This window comes from Mauremys reevesii, linkage group 19, assembly GCF_016161935.1.
Source record: "Mauremys reevesii isolate NIE-2019 linkage group 19, ASM1616193v1, whole genome shotgun sequence".
Lineage (NCBI taxonomy): Eukaryota > Metazoa > Chordata > Testudines > Geoemydidae > Mauremys > Mauremys reevesii.
In genome coordinates this window covers 17,377,117-17,400,074 of record NC_052641.1, presented here as the reverse complement: position 1 = coordinate 17,400,074, position 22,958 = coordinate 17,377,117, and the positions used below count along the sequence as shown (strand labels likewise).

General features: G+C 45.8%; 1 protein-coding gene across 1 annotated transcript; it reads left to right on the top strand.

Moving 5' to 3' along the window:
* Window positions 1–2,124: 2,124 nt before the first annotated feature.
* SURF4 (surfeit 4) lies at window positions 2,125–22,958 on the top strand. The gene is made up of 6 exons (XM_039506815.1): window positions 2,125–2,401; window positions 15,976–16,162; window positions 17,743–17,819; window positions 18,954–18,997; window positions 19,797–19,983; window positions 21,248–22,958. Exons 1-6 carry the CDS (start codon window positions 2,354–2,356, stop codon window positions 21,512–21,514), a joined length of 810 nt encoding a protein of 269 aa, XP_039362749.1. The 5' UTR covers window positions 2,125–2,353; the 3' UTR covers window positions 21,515–22,958.

Sequence of the window (22,958 nt, the reverse complement as noted above, 5' to 3'; positions counted from 1 at the left end):
ATTCCTCCAACAGCACAACCCTTTCCTATGGCTCCTAGCACCCACACCTCACTGACTAGCTGGGAAGCTTTTAACTGGTTCAAGCCATCCCTTGATTGGCTTCAGGTGTCCCAATCAATCTAGCTATCTCCACTGCCTTCTAGAAGGATCTTAATTGGCCCCACGTATCTTGATTAACCTGGAGCAACTGCCATTTGGTTACCATGGTACCAGGGATTTGTTTAGCCTGGGGCTAACATACCTGTTCCTCACTACTTTACTGTAGCCATCTGGCCTTGCCCCATCACAACAGGGAAACAGTGGATGGAGGTTTCCTGTTAAATAGGAGGAAATCTGTGAAGCATGCTTGCCAGCACTGAGATAAAGGGGCAGATGTACTGGTCACCCAGAAGGCCTAAACATCTCCATATGTGGTCCCCAGGTAACAAGAAGCAACTTGTGTTCTGTCCTCCATAGTACCAGAGCATTCACAGTGAACATCAAACCTTGCAGCAACCAGTCCGTGGTGTGTGGTGGCCCTCCTGTACTGGGCCCTTTGCAGATTTGGCAGCTGTTCTGACCAGATCTTGCTTCAAAGATAATTCTGCAATAACGCCTACATCCCTTCCTTGGTAATTTCACTTCAGGACTCCTCTATTTAGTTTTACTACATTGCACCCAGATACACTATTATAAATCTGTCTATATTTAAATACATTTTAAAATCAATGTCCTCCTCACCTTTGGGTTTCCTGGGTAAAGCTGAGCAGGGAAACAGATGTACAAGGGGTTTGGATCAGCACATGGTTGTACGTAGAAAAATACACTGGCGGAGGAGACAAGAGCGGACTGGTTTTGCTGTAGGAATGTTTTCTAGTTGCATATTGCAGTTCCCTGGCACTGAGTTAGTAGTATTGCCAACCCCAAGTGTTCAAAATTCATGAGACAGGCCTAAAAAATTCATGAGCTTGGTTTACAATGAGTTGTAAAAAGAAAAATAATAAATTTGTGCAGCTTTCTCATTGCCTTGTGGTTTTTGAGCCTTTAGGGTGATCTTAAGTCACGTTTTCAAGATTTCATCTAATCATGAGGGACAAGAAACTTGTTTTTTATTTGTTTTAAGTTAAAGCTATGATTCTCATCTAATCACATGCCTCCAGAAGCTGAGGATTTAAAAAAAAAACACCAAATATTGTGAGACATACAATAAAATCACAAGCGTTGGCAACACAGTGTTTCATAGTCTGCCATCCTACTTTGTAACTACCTCTATTTCAAGAAGAGATGGCTCAAAACTAAAACCTTTTCCCAAAACAAACAAAACCTCCTCTCTCACTCCACCTTGAATACTGTAATTAGGCATTTTAGCACCCAGGGCAAGCAAGTATATTTGCATCCCCTACCCGTTTTTTGGTCATTTTTCCACCCTCACAGTTTGGTTGGTTGGTTGCTGCCCTGGTTACGGCCGTGCTGGGGGTTGAATAAAAGGAGATTCATATGCCATGGAGTCAAGTATCAGAGGAGTAGCCGTGTTAGTCTGGATCTGTAAAAGCAGCAGAGTCCTGTGGCACCTTATAGACTAACAGACGTATTGAAGCATGAGCTTTCATGGGTGAAAACCCACTTCATCAGATACATGCATCCAAGGAAGTGGGTATTCATCCACAAAAGCTCATGCTCCAATATGTCTGTTAGTCTATAAGGTGCCACAGGACTCTTTGCTGCATATGCCATGGAAGTGTTCAGATACCATAGGCAGGGGTGCTGTGGTGTACAAGAAGCCATATAGAATAGAATAGATATAAACCATAAAACAAAAAGGATTTTGGAAATTGAAAATCCCCACCAGTTTTGCAGATCCACCCCCTCAGGCTTTGAACTTTGTGTGGTTCCCATAAAATCGGTCCTGGACCCAAACCGCCCCAGCTTTGATTTGGCAAACAAGATTTCGCAAAACTGAACCCCAAATCCACCAAAGCTTTGCCCATCTCTGATGTCAGGGCAGTGATTTGCATGAAGGCTCCTGCTCCTCCTCCCTTCCATGGGCTGCTTTCACAGGGCTGCTGAGGTCCCTTTAAGAGTCAGACACATGCTAGAGATAGGCAAACTTGTATCTCATGTCAGTTGCATGCAATCCCTGCTTCCCTCGTCGGGGATCCTCCTGCTGCTAGCGCTGTTCCTTTAAGAGTTGGCCTACGTGGCAGACGCAGGAGACAGCAGCGGCTTTAGCAGCAGTAGAGAGGCACTTCCTGTGGAGGAGCTTGCAGCAGCAGCAGCAGCACCGGCGGAGGCAGGGGTGTGCGAGCCCAGGCAGCAGGCAGACACCCAGCCTGGAGGAATTCCCCACTGCAGCACCCACCCAGCAGCTGAGACCATGGGCCAGAATGACCTAATGAGCACGGCTGAGGACTTTGCAGACCAGGTGGGTATATCCCTCCCTCTTATCCCTTCGCTAGGATGGAGGCCTCCTCCACATGGAGATGAGCATTAGGGTGTATCCCTCCCAGGGGCTGTGGGGGGGTCTCCCACTGAAATAAAGGGGGAATCGGTCTGTGGTACAGACCTCTTGGGAGCTCTGGGGTCTGTCCCCCCTTTCCTCAACCCAGAATACATGGGAATCGGCTAATCTTGTGTATCCCTAAATGAGCCTGCCATGGGGTCCTGCCCCTCCCAGGATAATGAGGGGAGGTGGGGGATCGGTCAGAGGTGTGTGCCTCCAGCAGGCCAACACCCTAGAATATTGGGGGTTGGGGAAACAGTCTGTGGTTCGTATACTGGAGACACCCTGGTGTTTGTCCCTGCCCCTTGGATAAAGGAGGGGATCACTCAGTGATGTGTACCCCTGAGGGGTCTGCCTCTCTCTGATTTGAGGACTTCATTAACTCAGCCAGAGTTTATGGGCCTATTGGGTGGCTGAGGGTCTGTGGCCTGCAACATGTAGGAGGTCGGACTAGATGATCATGATGGTCCCTTCTGGCCTTACAGTCTATGAGTCTTACCCCTGACCTCAAGAATAATGGGGGGTCAGTCAGTGATGTATATCCTGGAAGGGACATGAGGCATTAGCCTCCTTTATTCTCAGGATGTGAGGGTTGGTGGTAATTCTGCTCCCCACCAACCAAAGAGGTATTTGTCATTTTTGTTACCCATGAAGGAATGGATCTTGCCCCCACCCTGGAGCCCGCATCTTGTGCCTTCTTTGAATTAAACTGTCAGATCAGTGCTATAACCCTCCTCTCCTGGGAGCCTGACTCATTCCTATCTGTTAATAAGTGTAAAGAGTCCCCTAAAGGGGTGAGGAAGGCCAAGCCATTCTTCCTCTCTCTCTCTCCAAGAGGTGTCCAGGTGGCATGTAGCAACAGGGAATAGGGGATATGTGAAAACAAACAGGCAGTGAAATGATAATGGAAAATCCTAACCCCAGACTGCTCTTAGACCATGTCCAGAATCATTAAGTGGAACAGATAAGAGGAACCATAGGTCTCTGCCTATGCTATAGGTTCAGAACAAAAGTCAACTCGGATTGTTAAACATTCCTGTATAAACGGTCCTTGTAGATGTTGACACCAACCTAGACAGACCATCTTGTGCTGTTGTGTAATACAGATGTCTATGATAAATCAAAGTGTAGAATCTCTCATCTTGCTGTGAGTGAGCAGAATAATATGAATGAAGTGTTCAGTCCCTCTCTTTGTGACAGTGTCGTAAAGCAAGATCTCTGTTGGCTTGGTGACCAGTATATTTTAAAATTAGTTAGTAACATCTGGCCGCCTAGAGCTAAGATCTGAAAAATCTGACTTGATCTGGCTCTAGACTTCTAAAGTTGGATGATGCATATTACAGGATCTAAAATGGATATGCCACCCTTGAATCCCTGTAACTGACCAGCACTGGAAAAACCTGCCATTCGCTGTCTTTTCTAGACAGATGGCTTGTTTAGGGCCAGATTCTGCTGTCTTTTATGTTGATTTCAGTGGGGCTCAGCGTGGTGTGTGTGGTAGTACTCAGCCTGAGTAAGGGTGTCAGAATCAGGCCCAGTTTGTCTTGTTGACCCATCAGAAGTGGGAGGACAAGATGAACAGTTGCTGTATTGTGTTCATATCCTTTGCTAAATGTTATGTCTCTTGAGTCCTAGGTACTACTTTTTTTGAAATAGCTGTGTGTTTATTCCCATGTGACTGTTTCTGGGATCTTAAATATTTTGTAAGACCTCCTGAATGCCTTATTGTCCAGCATGAAGCCTTGTCTGCCCCTTCCTGGAATAACTTTCACTGAAACACCCATATTTCTCTTTGACTCCATTTTATTTAAAAGTGACTATTCTTAGCTACAGCCTATTCCTGATGTTTGTGGACACTCATCCATCAGATTGCAAAACCACACTTAGGTTTTGCAAGTAATTCATTTGCTAATTCTAGGTCCAAATAATTGCCCCCTGCTTATTCTAACCACTACCTATGCTGCTACAACAAACCCATACACATGTGGGAGTGAGTTTACAAAACAATAACCACTGGGTATATTTTTGCATAGTGGGCATTTTGTGTTGGGGAAGTTCTTAGCTCATTTGGAACAAAACATCTGAACTGGGATTAGATCGAAGATTTTTTTTTGGCTGGCTGGTTGGGTACATCAGATTAATACCCTAGAACTTGGATGCCCCCTCATTGACAGCCTTATTCCTCCCCATTCCTTGTTATAATAGTTGGGATTAGCTAAAATGCTATTGCTTTCTCCCCGTGGGAGCAGGTGTAATGAGCAGCTCCACTGGTTGTTAGGGAAGCTCGAACCCGTGACCTTTAGCACCCCATGCACAGGTTTCTGCCCCTTGACCTAAAGGAGTAATGCTGCTAACTAGTAGCAGTAATATGCTTGTAAGCCATATGTGGACCAGCCACTAGAGGGGAATATGGCACACTTAAGTGTGTTACAGAGTTGGCAAGGTGTTCTGAAGGGGAGATAGATCGGGGTTGGGATTGACCTTGGCTCTGGAAATGGTCTTTCTCTTACAACCAAGGTTTGCCCACTTCACGGATGTGCAATACAAGACACTGTTCTGTTTGGCGTTTTCTTAACTGTGGGCTTTAAGATGGGTGGGCTTTGCTGGTTGGCAGGTGTGGGTGGCTTAGGGGAGAACTAGCTTCCCTGATTTGATGGGATGGGGAATAATTATTTTATAGTGCCTAGTACAAACAGAAGATGCAGTCCCTGCTCCAAAGAGCTTACAGTCTAACTGTAGGTAATGTGGAATTGTTTGCTTGGTGTAGGCCCACATTCACCATGAAGTGAAAAAAATCTCCATAACTGGGAGCAGAACGTCTCAAGGATCAGTGCTGAGATCTTCTAACTGAATATAAAATGTTCAAGACGGAGCCTTTAAATGTGTTGCCAAATACTGTCTGCATTATCCAAAGCTGAAGTAGCTGTAACGAGGTCTTGCGTTGAGTCTGCACTCACTCCCTGGATTTGCAGGAGGAGATGACTTTCTCTGAGGGAGCAGACCTCTGGCTAGTCTTCCATTTGTGCTGATACCACTTGAGAAGGTGGCTGTTTGGCACTGTACTCCATGTAGACGGAGTGCGAGGGGACTATGCAACTGTTGTAAACGAGTGAAGTGACGATAGCTGGTGGAAGGAGTGAGTGTGATGCCCAAACCATGTTCCTGGGGCAAAAACTACAGGGCTTTCTTTAATCTTCCATCCCAAGGGCCTGTGTGTGTTCAGCTGATCAGACCTCCCTTCAAACCTCCAGCTTTCTGAGACAGTTAATACAAGAACAAGTGTGGGGGAGAAACTCTTTTTGGTTTTAAACTTGGTCCTTTCATTTTCCAGTGAAGCTAACAGAGCATGGAAGGTCCTTGTTTCAGCCTGGCGTGTCCAAATAACTGCACTGATCCTGTTTAGTAATAAGCCAAGCCCCCTACTCCTGCCATAATCTGGAAGTGTGACATTTGCCCCCATGCAGAGGATGGGCAGCCGAAGACTTGATGTGCCACGAACCTCCCTGGTAATTGGAGTGCTGTGAATTGCACTCAGGAGGCTTGTGTGAAAAAGGGAAAATGGAACGTGCTATGGGGAAACCTTAAAACTCAGAACAACAAAGATGAAACCCTCTAAAGTAGGGGTCCCCAATGCGGTGCCCGCAGGTACCATGGCGCCTACAGGGCATCTAAGTGTGCCTGCGTACTGGCCAGCAGACAAGCATCCGCTGAAACGCCGCCAACAAGCTGCGTCATCCAGAGGCGCCGACGACGAAATGCTGCCGATTTCCGGCGGTATTTCACTGGTGATGCCTCTGGATGACGCTGCTTGGCGGCATTTCGGCGGCAACACCTATTGACATTGCTGCTTGGCAGTGGAATTTCGGTGGATGCTCCTCCTCTGCCATGGTCCTCCGTGGCTCATCGTCTGGTGCCTGCCAGACAAAAAAGGTTGGGGACCACTGCTCTAAAGAATAAGGCGGCCAGAAAGTTTCTGGCCTGCTCTTGTCCTTCCTCTCACCTATCTTAAAATGACAGCATGAGCCTATAGTAGCATTTCTTAAATGCGGCCACCGTGGCTACATACGGCTACCACTGGCTTGTCTTGCGGCCACAGCCTCCTGGGCTGTGATTGGGGGAGGGACTAAGCAGTGGCCCCTCCTCCTCCCTGTTGCTCCTGGATGCCCCGCCTTGCTGTTGGTTCCTGGCCCCACCAGCAGGAGTTGGGCCCTGCCCCCCTCTGAAGACATTTGGGGCACAGCGCTGGAGGAGCTCTGGCTCCTGCTGCCTTCCCCAGCCATGCACCCCCACCCCCGGCCCCCACTGCCTTCCCTAACGCCTGATCCAAGGCTTAATTTGTCCCCAGGCTTGCTGGGGCTGAGCAAGTCTGCTGTGAAAAGTGATACTTGTATGCTTGTTAATATCACTTTTCACAACAGACTTACTAGCTAGCAATACATAAAGTGCAATGATTTGGATATGTATATGTATTTGTTTCTCTGAAAACTAAGTATTTTAGGAAAAAGTATGAGAGTGGCCACCAGCAAGGCCACACTCTGAGGCCACGAAATAATTTATCCTGAGAACCCCTGACCTATAGTCCCCCTTTCTAAATATTGACTCCTCCTGGGAGGAAGGGAGGTGTCATTATCCCCACTTCATAGATGGGGGTTGAAACACAGAGAGAAGAAGTGATTCACCCTAGGCCAGTGTATAGAGTTTGGTGCCAGACCTGAAATGAGATCATCAGCATTCCTTGCTCCCAGTCTTGTACTTGGGCCACTGGCTCATGCTTCTCTCCATAGAGAAACAGACGGCTCCACATCAGGGTTGCAGGGATGGGTCCTGTATCTTTATCAGAAACACAAGACTGTAAACAGCATGTTGCAGTCCAAGTGTCTCTGTGCTGTTTACTTGGTAGCTGCCTTCACCACTTTGATCCTACCCTCGCTAATTCGGGAATAAACAGAGGAGCCTCTTTCCTAGTGAACTTCGGAGCATTCTTATTGTTCATAGTGTCCCCACTGGCATTCTGGAGATGAGAGCCACAGGTGAAGCTTGGCGAAATGAGATCTGCTTATGTAAAACAAGCTACTGCTTGCAGTGGGCCATGGTCTTGATCAAAAAATATAATGTGGTCACTTAAGCACCTAGGTGAAATACAAACCTAGGTTTGCCCAAGGTAACATGAGAAGTCTATGTAGGTATCATAAGATATCTCACCCACCTGGTCTCTCTAAGAGGTCTATGTCAGAGCCAGGAATAGAATCCAGAACTTCTGGCTCCCATTATGTGCATCTGTCTTAAAACCATAGTATATCTACAGTCTCCCTAGCTGCTGCTTTCATTATTGCTTATTACTTCGTAAGTGCCATAAATGGGCATTGTGCTTTAGAGGTGTGTATGTATAGAGACAGACTCTCAAGACCTTACAACTTAGACCAACGATGACAGGAGGAGATAACAAGGGATGTGGTTGGTAAGGATGATGACTTGATCACTTAAGGAGACAAGGTGGGTGAGATAATATCTTTTAGCTGGCCAACTTCTGTTGCTGAGAGACAAGCTTTCGACAACAACACTGCAAATCACTTAAGGGAGTAATGCAGGTGAGTCAAAGATTAAAGTTCTTTATTTTTTGGTTGGATTACGTAGCCTCCTTGAGGAAAGAGATTTGGAGAAGGGACTAGATCCAGGGAATGCTGGATCCTTGTGTGTGTTCCTAAACTAAGAAGAGTATTTAAATCTGTCCTCCACAGGGCTTGGTTTACTGCCCTCATAACCTCATTAGAGGAGAAAATGGCAACATACAGCCCTTCTGTGGTATGTGTTAATGACTTGGCTGGGAGTGAAGAACCAGTTGTCCTCTCAGATAATGTTTAGTTTTTCCAGCTTTGGCTGTGCTTGTGTGAGATGCAGTCTTCAGTATGGTCCATGGAAGGCCCACAGAATAATCGGCCATTTGAATATTCAGTGTATAGAAAACTCTAAACTGCATATGTGCCATGAGTTTAACATTATCTCCTTCCCTCACTTGAATAATTTAGTCTTATCTTAAGTGTATTGTGTCTGTGAAGCTCAGGTAATTACAATCTGTGTACCTCTAATTCCTGTGTAGTTTCAGTTGGATAAGATATTAACTTCTGTCTTAATCTGTTCCTGTTCTGTTAAACAGCTGCACCCCAGAGGTGGCTGCATTGCAAGTTGAAGTGATTCTTCTTAGAGCGATAGTTTACGTGGTGCTGTAGGGCGTTGAAATGAGGTATATAAATCGTGACTACTAGAGATGGGCCCAAGCTATAACATGCAGATCAGGACTTCCACAAAGTTTGTCTGGATCTGGCGCTCTGGTTTGGGCCTATTGATTCAGTCCCATTACTAGAAATCGCCTGTTCTAGATCAATTCTACTGCACCTAGTTAGATCACTGAGAGAGTTCAGTACATAGGTACTCTGAATCCTAAAATCACTAGACACTTCTGATACATGTCCCGCACTATCACAGTTAACTAATGGTATAATCTTTCTCCTCTCCTCCTAGACCTCCTCAATTAGTCTTACCCCTTTTTGTTGTGCATTCTGTTTCTGAATTTGACTCATTTTCTTTATGGTTTGCTGTGAGCAGTGGCTTCAGTGCTTACATGTGAGTTGCATAAACACAGCTGTATGCATGATGGATGTCAGAAGATGGTTTGCCTTGAGATAAGGTTGCCTAGCATTGCTCCCGCCTTCAATCTATCCTACTTGTCTTCCACTGATTGGATCGCAAGCACTCTTGTTTACCAGGCAACACACAATTCTCTTTCCTGTGTGTGCTGAGAGGGGAGGGAGCAAATTAAACTTTCTGTCATGGGCTGTTTGGTTTTCAGGGAAGGTGACAATGAGACAAGTCCATGTGACTAATTACAACAAAAGATGGCAGGTTCCAAAGCTGATGCTGGGAAGTAGAGCTGCCCCTTAGCACTTGTGCTTATTTTGCAACCTTTCCACAGTCTTGTTCCTGCTGATCTTCAAGACGCAACCTCCCACTACATTCCCTCTCCTACTTCGTGTTCTCTGCAGAAGTTGCCAGGGCAGGCTTTTCTCTGCCTTTCCATTTTCCTGCTCCCGCTTTATCAAATCATTTTAACCTCTGCTCTTCCCCTCAGTTTAGGCCTAAATTTAAAAACTCCCTCTTGTAGAATGTACACCTTCCTCCTTCATTGGCTTGTTAGCTTGATTGATTTGTTGTTTAACAGTTGAAATGTCTCTGTTGATCCCTACAATTGTATCTGTTCATCTAGATACTTTCCAGGCAGCCCCCATCAAGAAAAGGAAAGATTTAGGAAGCCACTTTTTTTTTTAACTGCCTCTCATTGCTCCTAACTCCACTCATACAACCACACCCTGAATCACCTTAAATAATTGATCCCCCTGCCTGTCACTTTCAGATATGTGTGGACAGTTTTCCCTGGGCCTGGTCTACACCTAAAAATTAGATTGACCTAGCTACATTGCTCAGGACAGTGAAAAATGTCACGTGTTGTGTGATTTAGTTAGGTTAACCTAGCCCCCACTATAGATGCAGCTAGGTCGGTGGAAGGATTCTTCCGTTGACCTAGCTCCCAGTTCTCAGAGAGGAGGATTAACTGCATTGGCAGAAACCCCCTTCTGTCGATGTAAGAAGAGTCTATACTAGCATGCTATGGTGGCACAGTAATGTAGACATACCCTTAGTTAAACATCTCTAAAGCACTTCACACAACACACAGTCAACCTGTGGAACTCTTTGCCAGAGGATGTTGTGAAGGCCAAGACTATAACAGGGTTAAAAAAAGAACTAGATGACTTCATGGAGGATAGGTCCATCGATGGCTATTAGCCAGGATGGGCAGGGATGGTGTCCCTAGCCTCTGTTTGCCAGAAGCTGGGAATGGGTGACAGGGGACGGATCACTCGATGATTACTTGTTCTGTTCATTCCCTCTGAAGCACCTGGCATTGGTCATTGTTGGAAGACAGGATACTGGGCCAGATGGACCTTTGGTCTGACCCATTATGGCCGTTCTTATGTTCTCTCCAGCTTCTGATGTAGCTGAAGAACAGGGAAAAGCTGTCAAAGTAGAGAATCCTTTCTCCCTTGTAAAGGCCAAAGTGTACAGAATGCCCAGGGAGAGGCATCCCTGCTCTGAGAGGCCAGGTCGGTAACCCAGAATTACACGCTTCCATGTAGGGGAGCTGGATTGAGGTCTTTAAGTCAGCATGCACACACCCTCCCTTCCTCTGAACCCTAGGAAGAGCCAGTTGACTTGGCTTTCTCTGCCAGGTTGGGTTTGCATATGCCTTGGGTGGCGAGGAAAGAGACGGCTGTTTAAGAGTCTGTTTCCAACCCCCTCCAGGAATTCACTTGGCATTGGCACAATCTGTTCAAACACTTGGGATGGAGAGTCTTGGTTTGTCTGGAACCTAGTTAGTCTGTTGCCTGGGAGAGCTTGTCTTAATACCTCAGCGTGGTTTATTCTAACATGACTGAGAACTGGAAGCAGGGCAGGTGCCATTTGCTCACTAGAAACCCAATCTTTTTAGCAAGCAGTGGGTCACTATAAACACAGGACTATTCTAGTTATACGACAAGGGTGGATATGGCATGTTGAATGCAAACATTTTTCACACCCCTGAGTGACACAGTTGTGCCGATATAGGTCTGTAGTGTAGACCAGACCTCAGTTAAGGATCTCTAATCAAAACTTGAACCTTGGAAGGTAGACCACAGCCTGCCTCTCTTGCCTCGTGCATTTGGGCCTTGCCTTCCAAATCAGCCACCATTTTTAGCAGGTCTCTTACAGATGCTGCATTCTCTGTATGCTCTCTACCTGTTTGATGATACACGGTTGCACCCGATTTCTGACTTGCTGGTTGTGTATTCTTTTTGCTTGGGGATTTCCAGTGCAGTGCACTGATGCTAAAACAGGTGCTTTCAACCCTTCTGATGCCCAGGTGTTGAGCTATTATGCTTTCCTGTCCAACATGGCTGATTAGGGTGTTGCTGGGCGCTTTGAAAGCTTCTCGGTCACTAGACTGATGTTGGAAAGTGCTGCTTCCTCCTGATTAAAATTCATCAAATGTCTAGCACAGAGGTGGGCAAACTATGGCCTGTGGGTCACATCTGGCCTGTGGGACCATCCTGCCTGGCCCTTGAGCTCCTGTCCAGAGAGGCTAGCCCCCGGCTCCTCCCCTACTGTCCCCCCTTCCCCGCAGCAACACCGCTGCACAGGCTGTGCTCTGGGCAGCTGGGTTGCATGCTTCTGCTGAGTAGTGTGGCAGCGTGTCTAGCTCTAGCCGGGCGATGCGGCTGCTAGACATGCTGCTCTGAGCGGCATGGTAAGCGGGCTGGGGGGTTGGATGGGGCGGGGGATCCCGGGGAGCGGTTGGATGGGGCGGAGGTTCTGGGGGGCAGTCAGGGGACAGGAGTTGGATAAGTGTGGGAGTCCTAGGGTGCCTGTCAGGGAGTGGGGGTGTGGCTAGGGGTCAGGAGATGGGGGGGGGGGGGGGAAGGGGGGTTGGATTGGCGTGGGGTCCTGGGGGCCTGTCAAGGGGCAGGGGTGTGGATGGGGTCAGAGCAGTCAGGGGACTGGGAGCAGGGTGCTTGGATAGGGGGTGGGGTCCCTGGGGCAGTTAGGGGTGGGGGGTCCTGAGAGGGGGCGGTTAGGGGACAAGGAGCAGGGTGGGTTCTGAGGGGGGCACTGATGGAGGGGGCGGGTGCCAGGCTGTTTGGGGAGGCACAGCCTTCCCTACCCGGCCCTCCATACAGTTTTGCAAACCCAGTGTGGCCCTCGGGCCAAAAAGTTTGTTCACACCTGGTCTAGCGTGTTGTACAAGCAACACCTCAGATTATTTCCAAGCTGAGGAGCAAGACTTGCTGTAGAAACCCTCTAGTTCTTTTCTGTAGGCGTTCTATACTTGCTATCCAGTACTTTTGGAGCATTTCGTTCTTTTTTTCCCTGTCTCTCTCACTCCTGCTGGAATTCTGTGCCACTGTACAATGCAGAATTTGCACAGAATTAATGTTCCCAGAATTTTAGTTTTTCCTGACTAACCTGTGATCTCCCACTGTGGCAGCCAGAGCATTGCCACGCACAGGGCTGACAGCGGGAGCCCCAGCCGGGTGCAGAACTTTAAAATATTTGCAGAATTTTTAATTTTTTGGTGCAGAATTCCCCCCAGGAGTGTCTGTTGTTTGTACTAGTTTCTGTCTGTGCTACAGAAAAGGACTCTTCTAAATCAATCTCTGTATTATCACAAGTGCCTTAGAAGCTTGATCTGTAATTCTTCTTTCACTGTAATCTTATCCTCTTCCATGGAAGTCACCTGGCTTTTGTTTGTTAGCAAAGTCCACATGATTGCCTAATTGTGGGAATAGGGTTTATTAGCTTGTAGAGGCTGAGGCAACAGAACAGACATGTGGGCTCAGGCCCATTTTAAAAAATGAGGGGGAAATTACAGCAGTTATTTAAAAATATCTATAAACAATACACTTACTGGCAGAGGGTAACATCTAAAATATGTCAAATTTTAGGCTTGAACTTTTGGATGAAAGATATAACTTTATGTACAATAATGATCAGTTTAAGAGGGTTTGTTTTATTTTCTACCCTTGGGGTACAGTATTTGAGTTACCTAAGGAACTCGTACAGTTTGAAGCTCTCTTGATCTGCTTTTTGGACCATGCAAATGAGCTCCTTTCTTTTTCTTTCTTTCTTTTTAACTTCACATTGGTTAATTTTAGGTCACATCTCCCTTGTATGAATGTGTATTTAATTGATCCGTTTGTATCTCACTAAATGACAGAGATCATAAGAAAAGTATCTGTCCAGATTCACTCATCTAGCTGTTTGAAAAAATTTCATATTCAAAATTCCCAAAGCATAACATTCAGTCTGTACTTGGTAGAGGTTTGTGTTCAAAGTATGTTTAACTGACTTGAATCTTGACCCTTTAGACGCTAGATGGATGCGACCGAGGAATAATGTAGTTTGCTCTTCTGATATTAACTATTTGGGCATGTCTGTTGTGTTAACATTTCTGCTCTGTTTTTATTCATGCTGACCTTGAATTAGGCAGCAAGGAAGGTTTCTAATTTTCACAGAACTTGAAACATCCTTTATTGATAGGTTAATCATGGTGGTGGGAATACGCTTTTAGAAGTGCATTTAATCTCCTGCCACCCAGCTGTAGTGAAGCTAAATAACATTGTGAGAGCTGCAAAATTATTCTAACTAAAAACAGAAAGTGAAACTGATTACTGAGTTTGGACAATGAAACTAGACTACTGTAAAATGCAAGCAGTGAACATCATAAACAATGAGAAGCTAACTTAATTTTTTTTTGTCAACATACAGTTTTAGCGGTTAGTTTGCTGACTCAATTAGCTAAATTCTCTACTAGTATAAACTGGTGCACCTCCACTGAAGTTAACTGAGTTGCACCAACAGAACATGGTCAGTGCTGGGTGTGACTTTTTACTTTTTTAAGTTCCTGTTCCCTAATGGTGCAAGAAACACTGGTGCAAGGGGACCAACACAAGACACACACAATGAAAACAATGTATGTATTTCCTCTTTGTGGCATTCCTGATACCCTTTGAAGAACACCTCTATACAGGTGGGTTGGTTGGTTTGGTATTGTGGACTGTTTCCTCCCCTCCCTCGAACATAGTTTAGATTCTAACACTGAGTGAAATTACTTGAATCAAATAGTCCCATAAATCATTTTTAATACATACTGTGTGTGGGTTGGGGGAGGTTATAACACATAGTCCCCCTACTGCTAAACCAGGAGTCTCTGCAAAACCTGGCATATCTACATCATAGAATGTCAGGGTTGGAAGGGACCTCAAGGAGGTCATCTAGTCCAACCCCCTGCTTAAAGCAGGACCCATCCCCAGACTGATTTTTTTCCCCCGGATCCCTAAGAGCCCCCTCAAGGATTGAGCTCACAACTCTGGGTTTAGCAGGCCAATGCTCAAACCACTGAGCTATCCCTCCCCACCTGTGCATGCATCTGGTTGTGACACTGCTCAGCATGAACTGCCCATGAAATCTGAAGATAGGCACCTTCTGCTTCTCTCTTGCTGTTTAATTTAGAATTGACCATCTCTATCTCGCATACAACACCTGACAGATGTCACTTGAATTACTTGGCTGTTCTGCACCTGGTGTTGATGCCCTAAATATGTTTCTTAAAGAAACAGTCACCTCACTTGCAGCCAAAAGGCATTTTCTATTACTAAGTGTCTCCTGGTACTATTACATTGCCTACAAACATCACTACTTTCTATACAAGTGGAACGGGCTATTTGCAGGTTTCTAGGGCTGTTTGTTAGGAAATAAACTTTTTTTTAATCAATACCTTTGTGTACCAAAGGGATGGTGGGGTTGGTGGAGGAATAACATCAGACACTTTTTAATATTAACCTGGGATCAATGCAATGGTTCTAAATTTTCAATAATGGAGTGCAAGAATCCAACACCCATGTGTATGCCAGCTTGCTCAAGAGGTATGTATAATCATGGCAACTGCCTGCACAAACAGAGTTGCTGATTAGTCATGTGTTCTAAGTGTCTACACATGGCTCCCTTTGCAGACCAAAACGGTGGCCCTTTAGGCTGAGATTTGTGTCAGAGCATTAAATCTCCAACCAGTTATTAATCCCAATCAGGATACGCCTTGGTGCTCTATTACAGTTACTTAAATACTAATGAAGACTTAAATGATAACACCACCTGAGAACTGGAGACTGAAGAGGCAATTAGATTTTTTTTTTAAATATGCAAATATCTTGCACATGTATCATTTGTACAAGAAGCTAGACTCCCTGGGGTGTATGCTGTGGTTCTGCTCAGCAGTAGTTGTGCCTACATAATCTCTAATTCTCATAATGGCAGAGTGACCTAAGGGTAAATTTTCAGCATTCTGTTCACATGATCAGACTCAACTTTCATTCTCAAGAAGAGAAGCGGTGTGCTCTGTTCCTCGTGCCTCTTGGTCCTATTTTTTTTTTTTTTTAAATACTAGGTTGCATCAAACTGTAGTTTTTATATAACTGCCTAATTCATCTTCCTGAGTAGTGTGTTTTTATGTGGGATGTGATTCTTAATGGGACGAGGGGCTGAACTCTTCTCTCTGTATGTGTTTATCTTTGAAATCAACTAATATCATGGTCTGTTTTTCATCTACAGTTGAACCCTTTTACTATTGTATAGAAGAGTCTTCGGCCTGATGCCACAATGTGTTGATACTTGCGGGAGAAGTCAATGGAAATTTCCCCAATGAGAACAGGGGAAATGTAAAAGCATAGGTGTTTTAAACCAGAGTGATATTGAGAGGGTTTGGCTTTATCTAATGCCCCAGCACACCTGCGTTCAGTAGGATCTTGTGGTGGAGGTGGGTGTGTGCACATGCACACGCCAGTGATATGCCTGCAGAGGGGCATGGCTCTTGGTTTCCTTGGACATGACGCCTGCACTGTCTGCCCATGTAGTTCCTGAGAGTGACGAAGCAGTACCTGCCCCACGTGGCCCGCCTGTGCCTGATCAGCACCTTCCTGGAGGATGGCATCCGCATGTGGTTCCAGTGGAGCGAGCAGAGGGATTACATTGATGCCACGTGGAACTGTGGCTATTTCCTGGCCTCCATCTTTGTGTTCCTAAATCTCTCCGGACAGCTGAGTAAGTGGCTCTTAATCGTCTATTAGGGCAGATGCCAAATGACGCTAGCGTTTCTGGCTCATGGGAAGCCTAGTTTTATTTTTCTTTACCCATCAAGTGCTTTATATTTTGATGATGTTTCATAGGTTGAATAAAGGCTTTTTTTCATTGACCTCCCTGTTTTGCTCCTTGACTTTGAGTCCACATGGTACCTCTTGGTCAATGAAAACTCTGAGGAGTCCCTTAGTTGATAGTATTATTTTCTATTTAATTCTGTACGTGTACCCAGATCTTAATAGGTGCAGTCTGTAAATAAAATACTTCCTTTTTTTAAAGAGGAGGAATTGCTCCAATATATCAAGATGATTACAGTGCCATGGGTTTCTTGCCTCAGCCCAATATTGGATCTTATGGAGGTTAACGTCAACTGGAAAAATATTTTGTCTTGTTTTATGCAGGAAGCATTTCAGTCCTGTCCTATTCACAAAAGCAATAGCACTCTGTTAGTTCATGAGGACTAGGAAGTGAAACAGACTAGACACTTTAAGTCTAGCTTCTATGTCCATGCTGAGTGAACTGTGAACAGTATCACTGGTGGAAAAGGAACTAAATTCTCCCTGTTTATATTGCGTGTCCCCCTTTTTAAAATTGTCTCTCACACACACTCCAATTGCCTAGTCTTTCAAAGTCCTGCGTTCAGGTTTTGCTTTTGTATTTTGTCCAGGCAAAAATTTAACTTTGCTAAATCTTTTCCCCTGGAGATAGCCTGCTTAATAGATTTCTTTTAGTCAACAGTTCTCAGTGTGGAAATCCGCCTGCTGGGAAATGTGATCAGTTTTCTTTTGAATGCAAGATTTAAAGGAAAACTTCTGCTTGTTTAATATTCTGTATTCTCGGAAGAACTATGGCATCATCCTCACACCACCACTTCACGAAAGGCAACATCCAAACCATACTTGGCCATTTTTTGTTTAACTTCTTGTGACATTAAGCGTATGTCGACATTGCAGTAGAGCCCAGGTCAATTGACAGGGATTCAGGTGAAAGGGCTAAAAATAGTGTAGACACTGAGGCTTGGGCTGGAGCCCAGGGTCTGAGACCCACCCAGCCACCTTGCAGGGTCTGAAAGGGCGGGTGCCAGCCTGAGCCCAGATGTCCACACTGCAATTTTATAACCTCGCAGTCTGAGCTCCACGAGCTGGAGTTAGCTGACTTGGGATGGCTGCAGCCATGCTGCAGGTCTCCTTTTATTGCAGAGTAGATGTATCCTTGCATGGCAGCTGTCAACTAGTACGATGTGCCAGGGACTAAACCAAGCGCATGTTTGACCCTTTGCTCCATCACCTGGTGGAATAATGGAGAGATGTTCTTCAGGAGCCATAAGACAATGTCAGCTATAGAGAAGCTCCTTGGAGAATGCAGATTTTAAAGCTGACTTCCCCCCAAAGCAAGTGTTCTGACACCAATATCTCCTAGCAGAGGCTCTCTGTGACTTGGCTACATGAAATCCTTAACCTGCTGAAATTCAAAACAAAACCAACGACAGCTGTTTCCTGTGTGAGCTGGAGATGTGGTAACGCCGTTTAATTTCCCTTCCTCAGGCGGCTGTATCCTGGTGCTGAGTAGGAACTTTGTGCAGTATGCCTGCTTCGGCTTGTTCGGAATTATAGCATTACAGGTAGGAAGCCTCAAGTCTTCCAAAGTACAGTCCCTATCTTTCCGACCCTCCCCCCCCAACCCCAATGGGACTGATACGTCTAAGGGCTGGTCTACACTAAGGGGAAAAATCGATATAAGATATCGATGTCGGGCTCTCCATATCGCGCCGCCACTGCCGTTGGGCGGTGGAGTTCGGAATCGATAGAAGCGCGTTCGGGGATCGATATATCGCGTCTAGATGAGACGCGATATATCGATCCCTGAAAAATCGATCGCTACCCGCCGATACGGCGGGTAGTGTAGACGTAGCCTAAGCTAAAAGCAGCAGGAAGGACTGCCCTGCCCATTGTGCCCACTGCCCTCCTTCAATTGGCCATGATCTCTTGTGGCAACATGGTTACAGCTGTTCTTCCTCTGACATGCACAGCGGTGAGGTATTCTCCTTGGACGCTGATAGGATCAGCCAGCTGTAAGTGCTTGGAAAAACAAGTATCAAACCAATCCTGTCCCATATAGTAGGAGGCAGACCTCCTTTGCAACTCACATGAGCTTCAGCCGCCTACTGCATAAGAGACCTATAACTGCTTTGGTCTTGACACCTCACTCCCCCACCAGTGCTTGCTACAAGAATATCCCAATGTGGAAGGATCCCCATTTTATGTTGTAAAAACAACTTATTGTGGACAGGAAGGGTTCTTGTTAAATTTTGTCTAAAGCAGAATAGTAGGAGTTATAACTTCTGGGTTCTATTCCCAAATTTTCCACTTACTAGTTATGTGATCTTGGGCATTTAATTTAACCTTCCTGCTTCTCTGTTTTCCCCATCTGTAAATGGGATAAATACTTGACTGCCACAGGGAATTGTTGAGGGTTAATTAACTATCTGCAAAAAGCCCTGAGAGTCACAGATCTGCCCTGCTATAAAAAGCACCCAGGCTAATGAGTGATCCTGACCTTCTGCATCCAAAATGGATTCTAATAAAAGTTTCTTATTGTCATCATGCCAAACTACTTGCTAAACTAAGTAACTTTTTAAGATGTTATTGATTCTTATGTTCTGCATTTAATCACACTGACTTTTTAAAAGCTCTCCCTTCTCAAGGAGGTGGAAATAGCTTAAATATTTTAATATTTCTTTTTTTCCCCCTCCCAGACCATTGCTTACAGCATTCTGTGGGATCTGAAGTTCTTGATGAGGTAGGTCCTGGTTTATTTTACCTCTGTACTGTCCTCAAACTGTCACCCAGGGATGGTAATGAAGAGATCTTTATAAAGGTACATTTAAGGCCACATCTACACGACAAACATTGATCAATGCAAACTACGTCAGCCCAGAGCTGCTGCAATCAACGTATCACCTGTGCAGATGCATAGTTGGCTCCTTGCATCAACACTGCACATACTAGCCAGGAGTGCTTGTGTTGCTGTGCAGTGCACCATGGCAGGTTGCACACTGGCCTATCTACCCACCATCCAGTGCACTGTCTTTTGGGGAAGTTTTGGCAATGCATGATGGGGCAGAATGAGTCAAGCGGGGGTGATTGGGAGCAAGGAGTCAACTTCCTAGTGTGCAACCGTCTCCATCCCATAATGTCCTCTGTCCCATGTTATTTGCACCTTTTAAAAAAAAAAAATCCCACAAATGCATGCAGTCTTCCTTGCTGTCTGCCATCCTTGATAGAAGCTTGGAGTCTGCACAGCTCTGCACTATGGTCACACGTGTTGTAAGTGCTGGACGCACGATCTTCTTGTATCTGCAGAGCCATAAGAACTACTGAATCAGTGGGGAACATGATGATTTCTTGGAGGGCAGATTGCGGTGGGACATAGTGAGAACCATTTCAAGGTTGTTGGTGGCATTCTCACTCATTCAGGTAGAATGATCTTCGTGACACATCCAAGACGCTCTATGATGTGGCTTTTATTTTTCTTGCACTGACCTGTAGACTTTTCTTTATCTCCCCCCCCCCCCCTTCCCTCCAATCTCTCTCCCCAGGAATCTGGCCCTTGGGGGAGGCTTGCTGCTGCTTTTGGCTGAGTCACGGTCAGAAGGGAAAAGCATGTTTGCCGGTGTCCCCACCATGCGGGAAAGCTCCCCCAAACAGTACATGCAGCTGGGTGGACGTGTGCTGCTGGTCCTCATGTTCATGACACTGCTACATTTTGATGTTAGCTTCTTTTCTGTAAGTATCTGGCACAGAACTGGGAGTCACGGCATTGGGCTTCACTGCTCTGCTACAGCCTGGGTGGGGTCCCAATCCAGCAATTCTTCTCATGCGAGTCCTCATCGATTTCGCTGGGTCTCCTTATGTAAAACTGCCGGATTTGGGCCCTGTCAACTAGAGATACTGTGTTCTGACCTCCTGGACATGTTATGAGTTAACGTCTATAAAGCATGTGGGCTGCTTAGCGCAAGGTGCTAGAGAAGGATAAAGTATCAGTCTTTTTTTTATCTAATAACTGAGTTTTTAAGCAGTAAGGTAAAAAATATTTCTTCAGGTCTGAGTGACAGCAGAGAAACCTCAACCCAAACTACTCACCTCTTCATAAACACGATCTTAGCTTAGGAAGCGCTGACTTGAAACTAAATTATGGGAATGGTACCCCAAAATCTACCCTCAGGGTCCCACACAAGCTGAGGGTTGACCCTTGCAGCCATCAGTCACATACATCCTGCCACTGGATCACTGTGATGAGTGGGACAATTCACATGAATAAAAGTAACAGGAAAGGGCCCTTTAGTTACTGAAGGAACTTAAGAGATGTCAAATAATCTAGTGATAACCTGCATCACAGCCAGGATGGGCAGGGGTGGTGTCCCTACCCTCTGTTTGCCAGAAGCTGGGAATGGATCATTTGATTCCCTGTTCTGTTCATTCCCTCTGGGGCACCGGCCACTGTCGGAAGACAGGACACTGGGCTGGATGGACCTTTTGGTCTGACCCAGTATGGCCGTTCTTATGTTCTTACAGCAGCCTGTTGCATTGCCTTTACCTGAACAAGTCTGCAGCAACTACACCTGCTACATGCATATTTCTCTAAGGCCATGTCTACACTTACGGCAGCATGCACAGTACAGGCACTACATGTGGCGCTACACACCATAGTGAAAGGCTCTGGCCATGGGGAAAGACTCCTACAGCTCCCCGCTGCCAGATGCTTTCACTGTGGTGAGGAAAGGCTCTGGTAGGGGGAGGTAGCAGGATATGACACTGCTAAAATTAGCAGTGTAGATGTGGGTGGCCTGGCTTGGGTGTGCAGAGGGCTATGCAGGGTCTATACCCTGGGGTGGGTAGGACACTCTACCCCCCCTAAGCTATGGCTTGCTGTCAACACTGCTATTTATACCTGTGCAAGCTGGGCATGCAGTGTCTGTGCTCTCTGCTACCGTAACAGAGCTGAGTATAACCCTGACTCTACTCTTTCCTCTCCCCTCTGCTACTGCAGATTCTCCAGAACATCGTGGGCACAGCCCTGATTATCTTAGTGGCGATTGGCTTTAAGACCAAGCTGGCTGCCTTGACTCTGGTCATCTGGCTGTTTGCCATCAACATCTACTTTAATGCCTTCTGGACCATCCCGGCCTACAAGCCCATGCATGACTTCCTCAAGTACGACTTCTTCCAGACCATGTCTGTCATTGGAGGGCTTCTCCTGGTGGTAGCGCTGGGTCCTGGCGGCGTCTCCATGGATGAGAAGAAAAAAGAGTGGTAACAGGAGCAGTGTAGCTTCTCAGGACACAACAGCTTAGGTCCAGGACTGTTTCTCTACGGATTCAACAAAAACTGCCAGCATTTTACGTGTACCTGCCCCTCCCATACCTTCCCCTGCTAAAGGCACAGATGTCTTGAGAATTTAATTTACAGTGGCACCAGTAATCTGATAATAGATGATAAATCCTACTTCGAGGAACATTGCTTAAGTTTTTATTTTTGTTGTTTTTAACTTCCTAGAATTGGAACTAACCCAAGGAATCCACATTTCATTGAGTACTTCAGTAATGGCTTTTAAATTTAAAGTACAGTGAGCAGATACACAGCAGTATCATTCAGTGTGCTGTTTGGTTATTTTTTCTGTTTAAATCTTACAAGTGAATTCCCCATTCCCTTCAGAGAACTAAAAATCCTCTGTGTATATAAAACCCAGCTGCTGGTTGGAGCATTGTTTGTACAATTGGAGCATTACGCTAAGTGAAGACATTGGTTTTAAAAAATTACAGTGTTATGTACCCAGGTCTGAGCAAGGGGAAGGTCCTTTCCACACCCCAAGACAGAGCGGGAGGGGCAAAGAGAATGGCAGAAGCAGCTGCATCCTTCTCTAGGTGAGGAAAGAGAGGGTTTCCATTTTCATTACAGAAAATAAATGTCTCATTTCTTTTCCTGAGCGGAACCAGGGGGTGGTGGTGATATATTGATGGAAAGATTTCAGTAAGATGTTGGGGGTGGGTTAGTGGGAAGGGTCTCAAGACAGACTTCATTTTAAAATGTAGTGTGCCAAAATCAATCCTTTTCAGCATTTTCCACCCACCAACAAAGGGGAGCAAGCCAGACAGTGAATCCCAGAGACAGCTCCTTTCAGCAACCAATCAGCATTTATCTAAATGTGGCTCCAGGTTCTTTCAATCTGAGCAGTAACTGGTGGAACTAATATTTGTGGAGCTGTGAAAGACCCTGTTCCTGGCACTGAAAGGCAGAAGCTCAAATGCTGAGCATTTCATAATGCATGCAGGGTTCACATCACCTCACCAGTGGGTTCAGAGCAGTGTCTGATCTTCCAGCCCAGAGCACCCTTTGCTTTCTTGATCCATTTCTGCCAGTCTCTCTTGTAGATGCAAAATCTTTTCCCCGCACTGAGCAACAGCAGGTACAGAACTCTCAAGGGCAAGCACCTGCTCTGGCATCCCAATACTCACACTCATGGGCAGGGGGAGAGAATGCTTTCCTGAGCCGGTGCCATTGTTCCTGTATTAGACAGCAGGCAAAAATCGGCTGTGTGATGCCTTACTGCACTGAATCTCAGTCCTGTCTCAAAGGGCATCTGCCTCATTTTTGACAGTAGTAGCTAAGACTTCTAGTGAGTGGAATATACTTGGCAGTGTCTTAACAGCTGGGGGAGGTAACTTTTATGCATTCTTACCCTCTGCTGTGCATTTCACTCA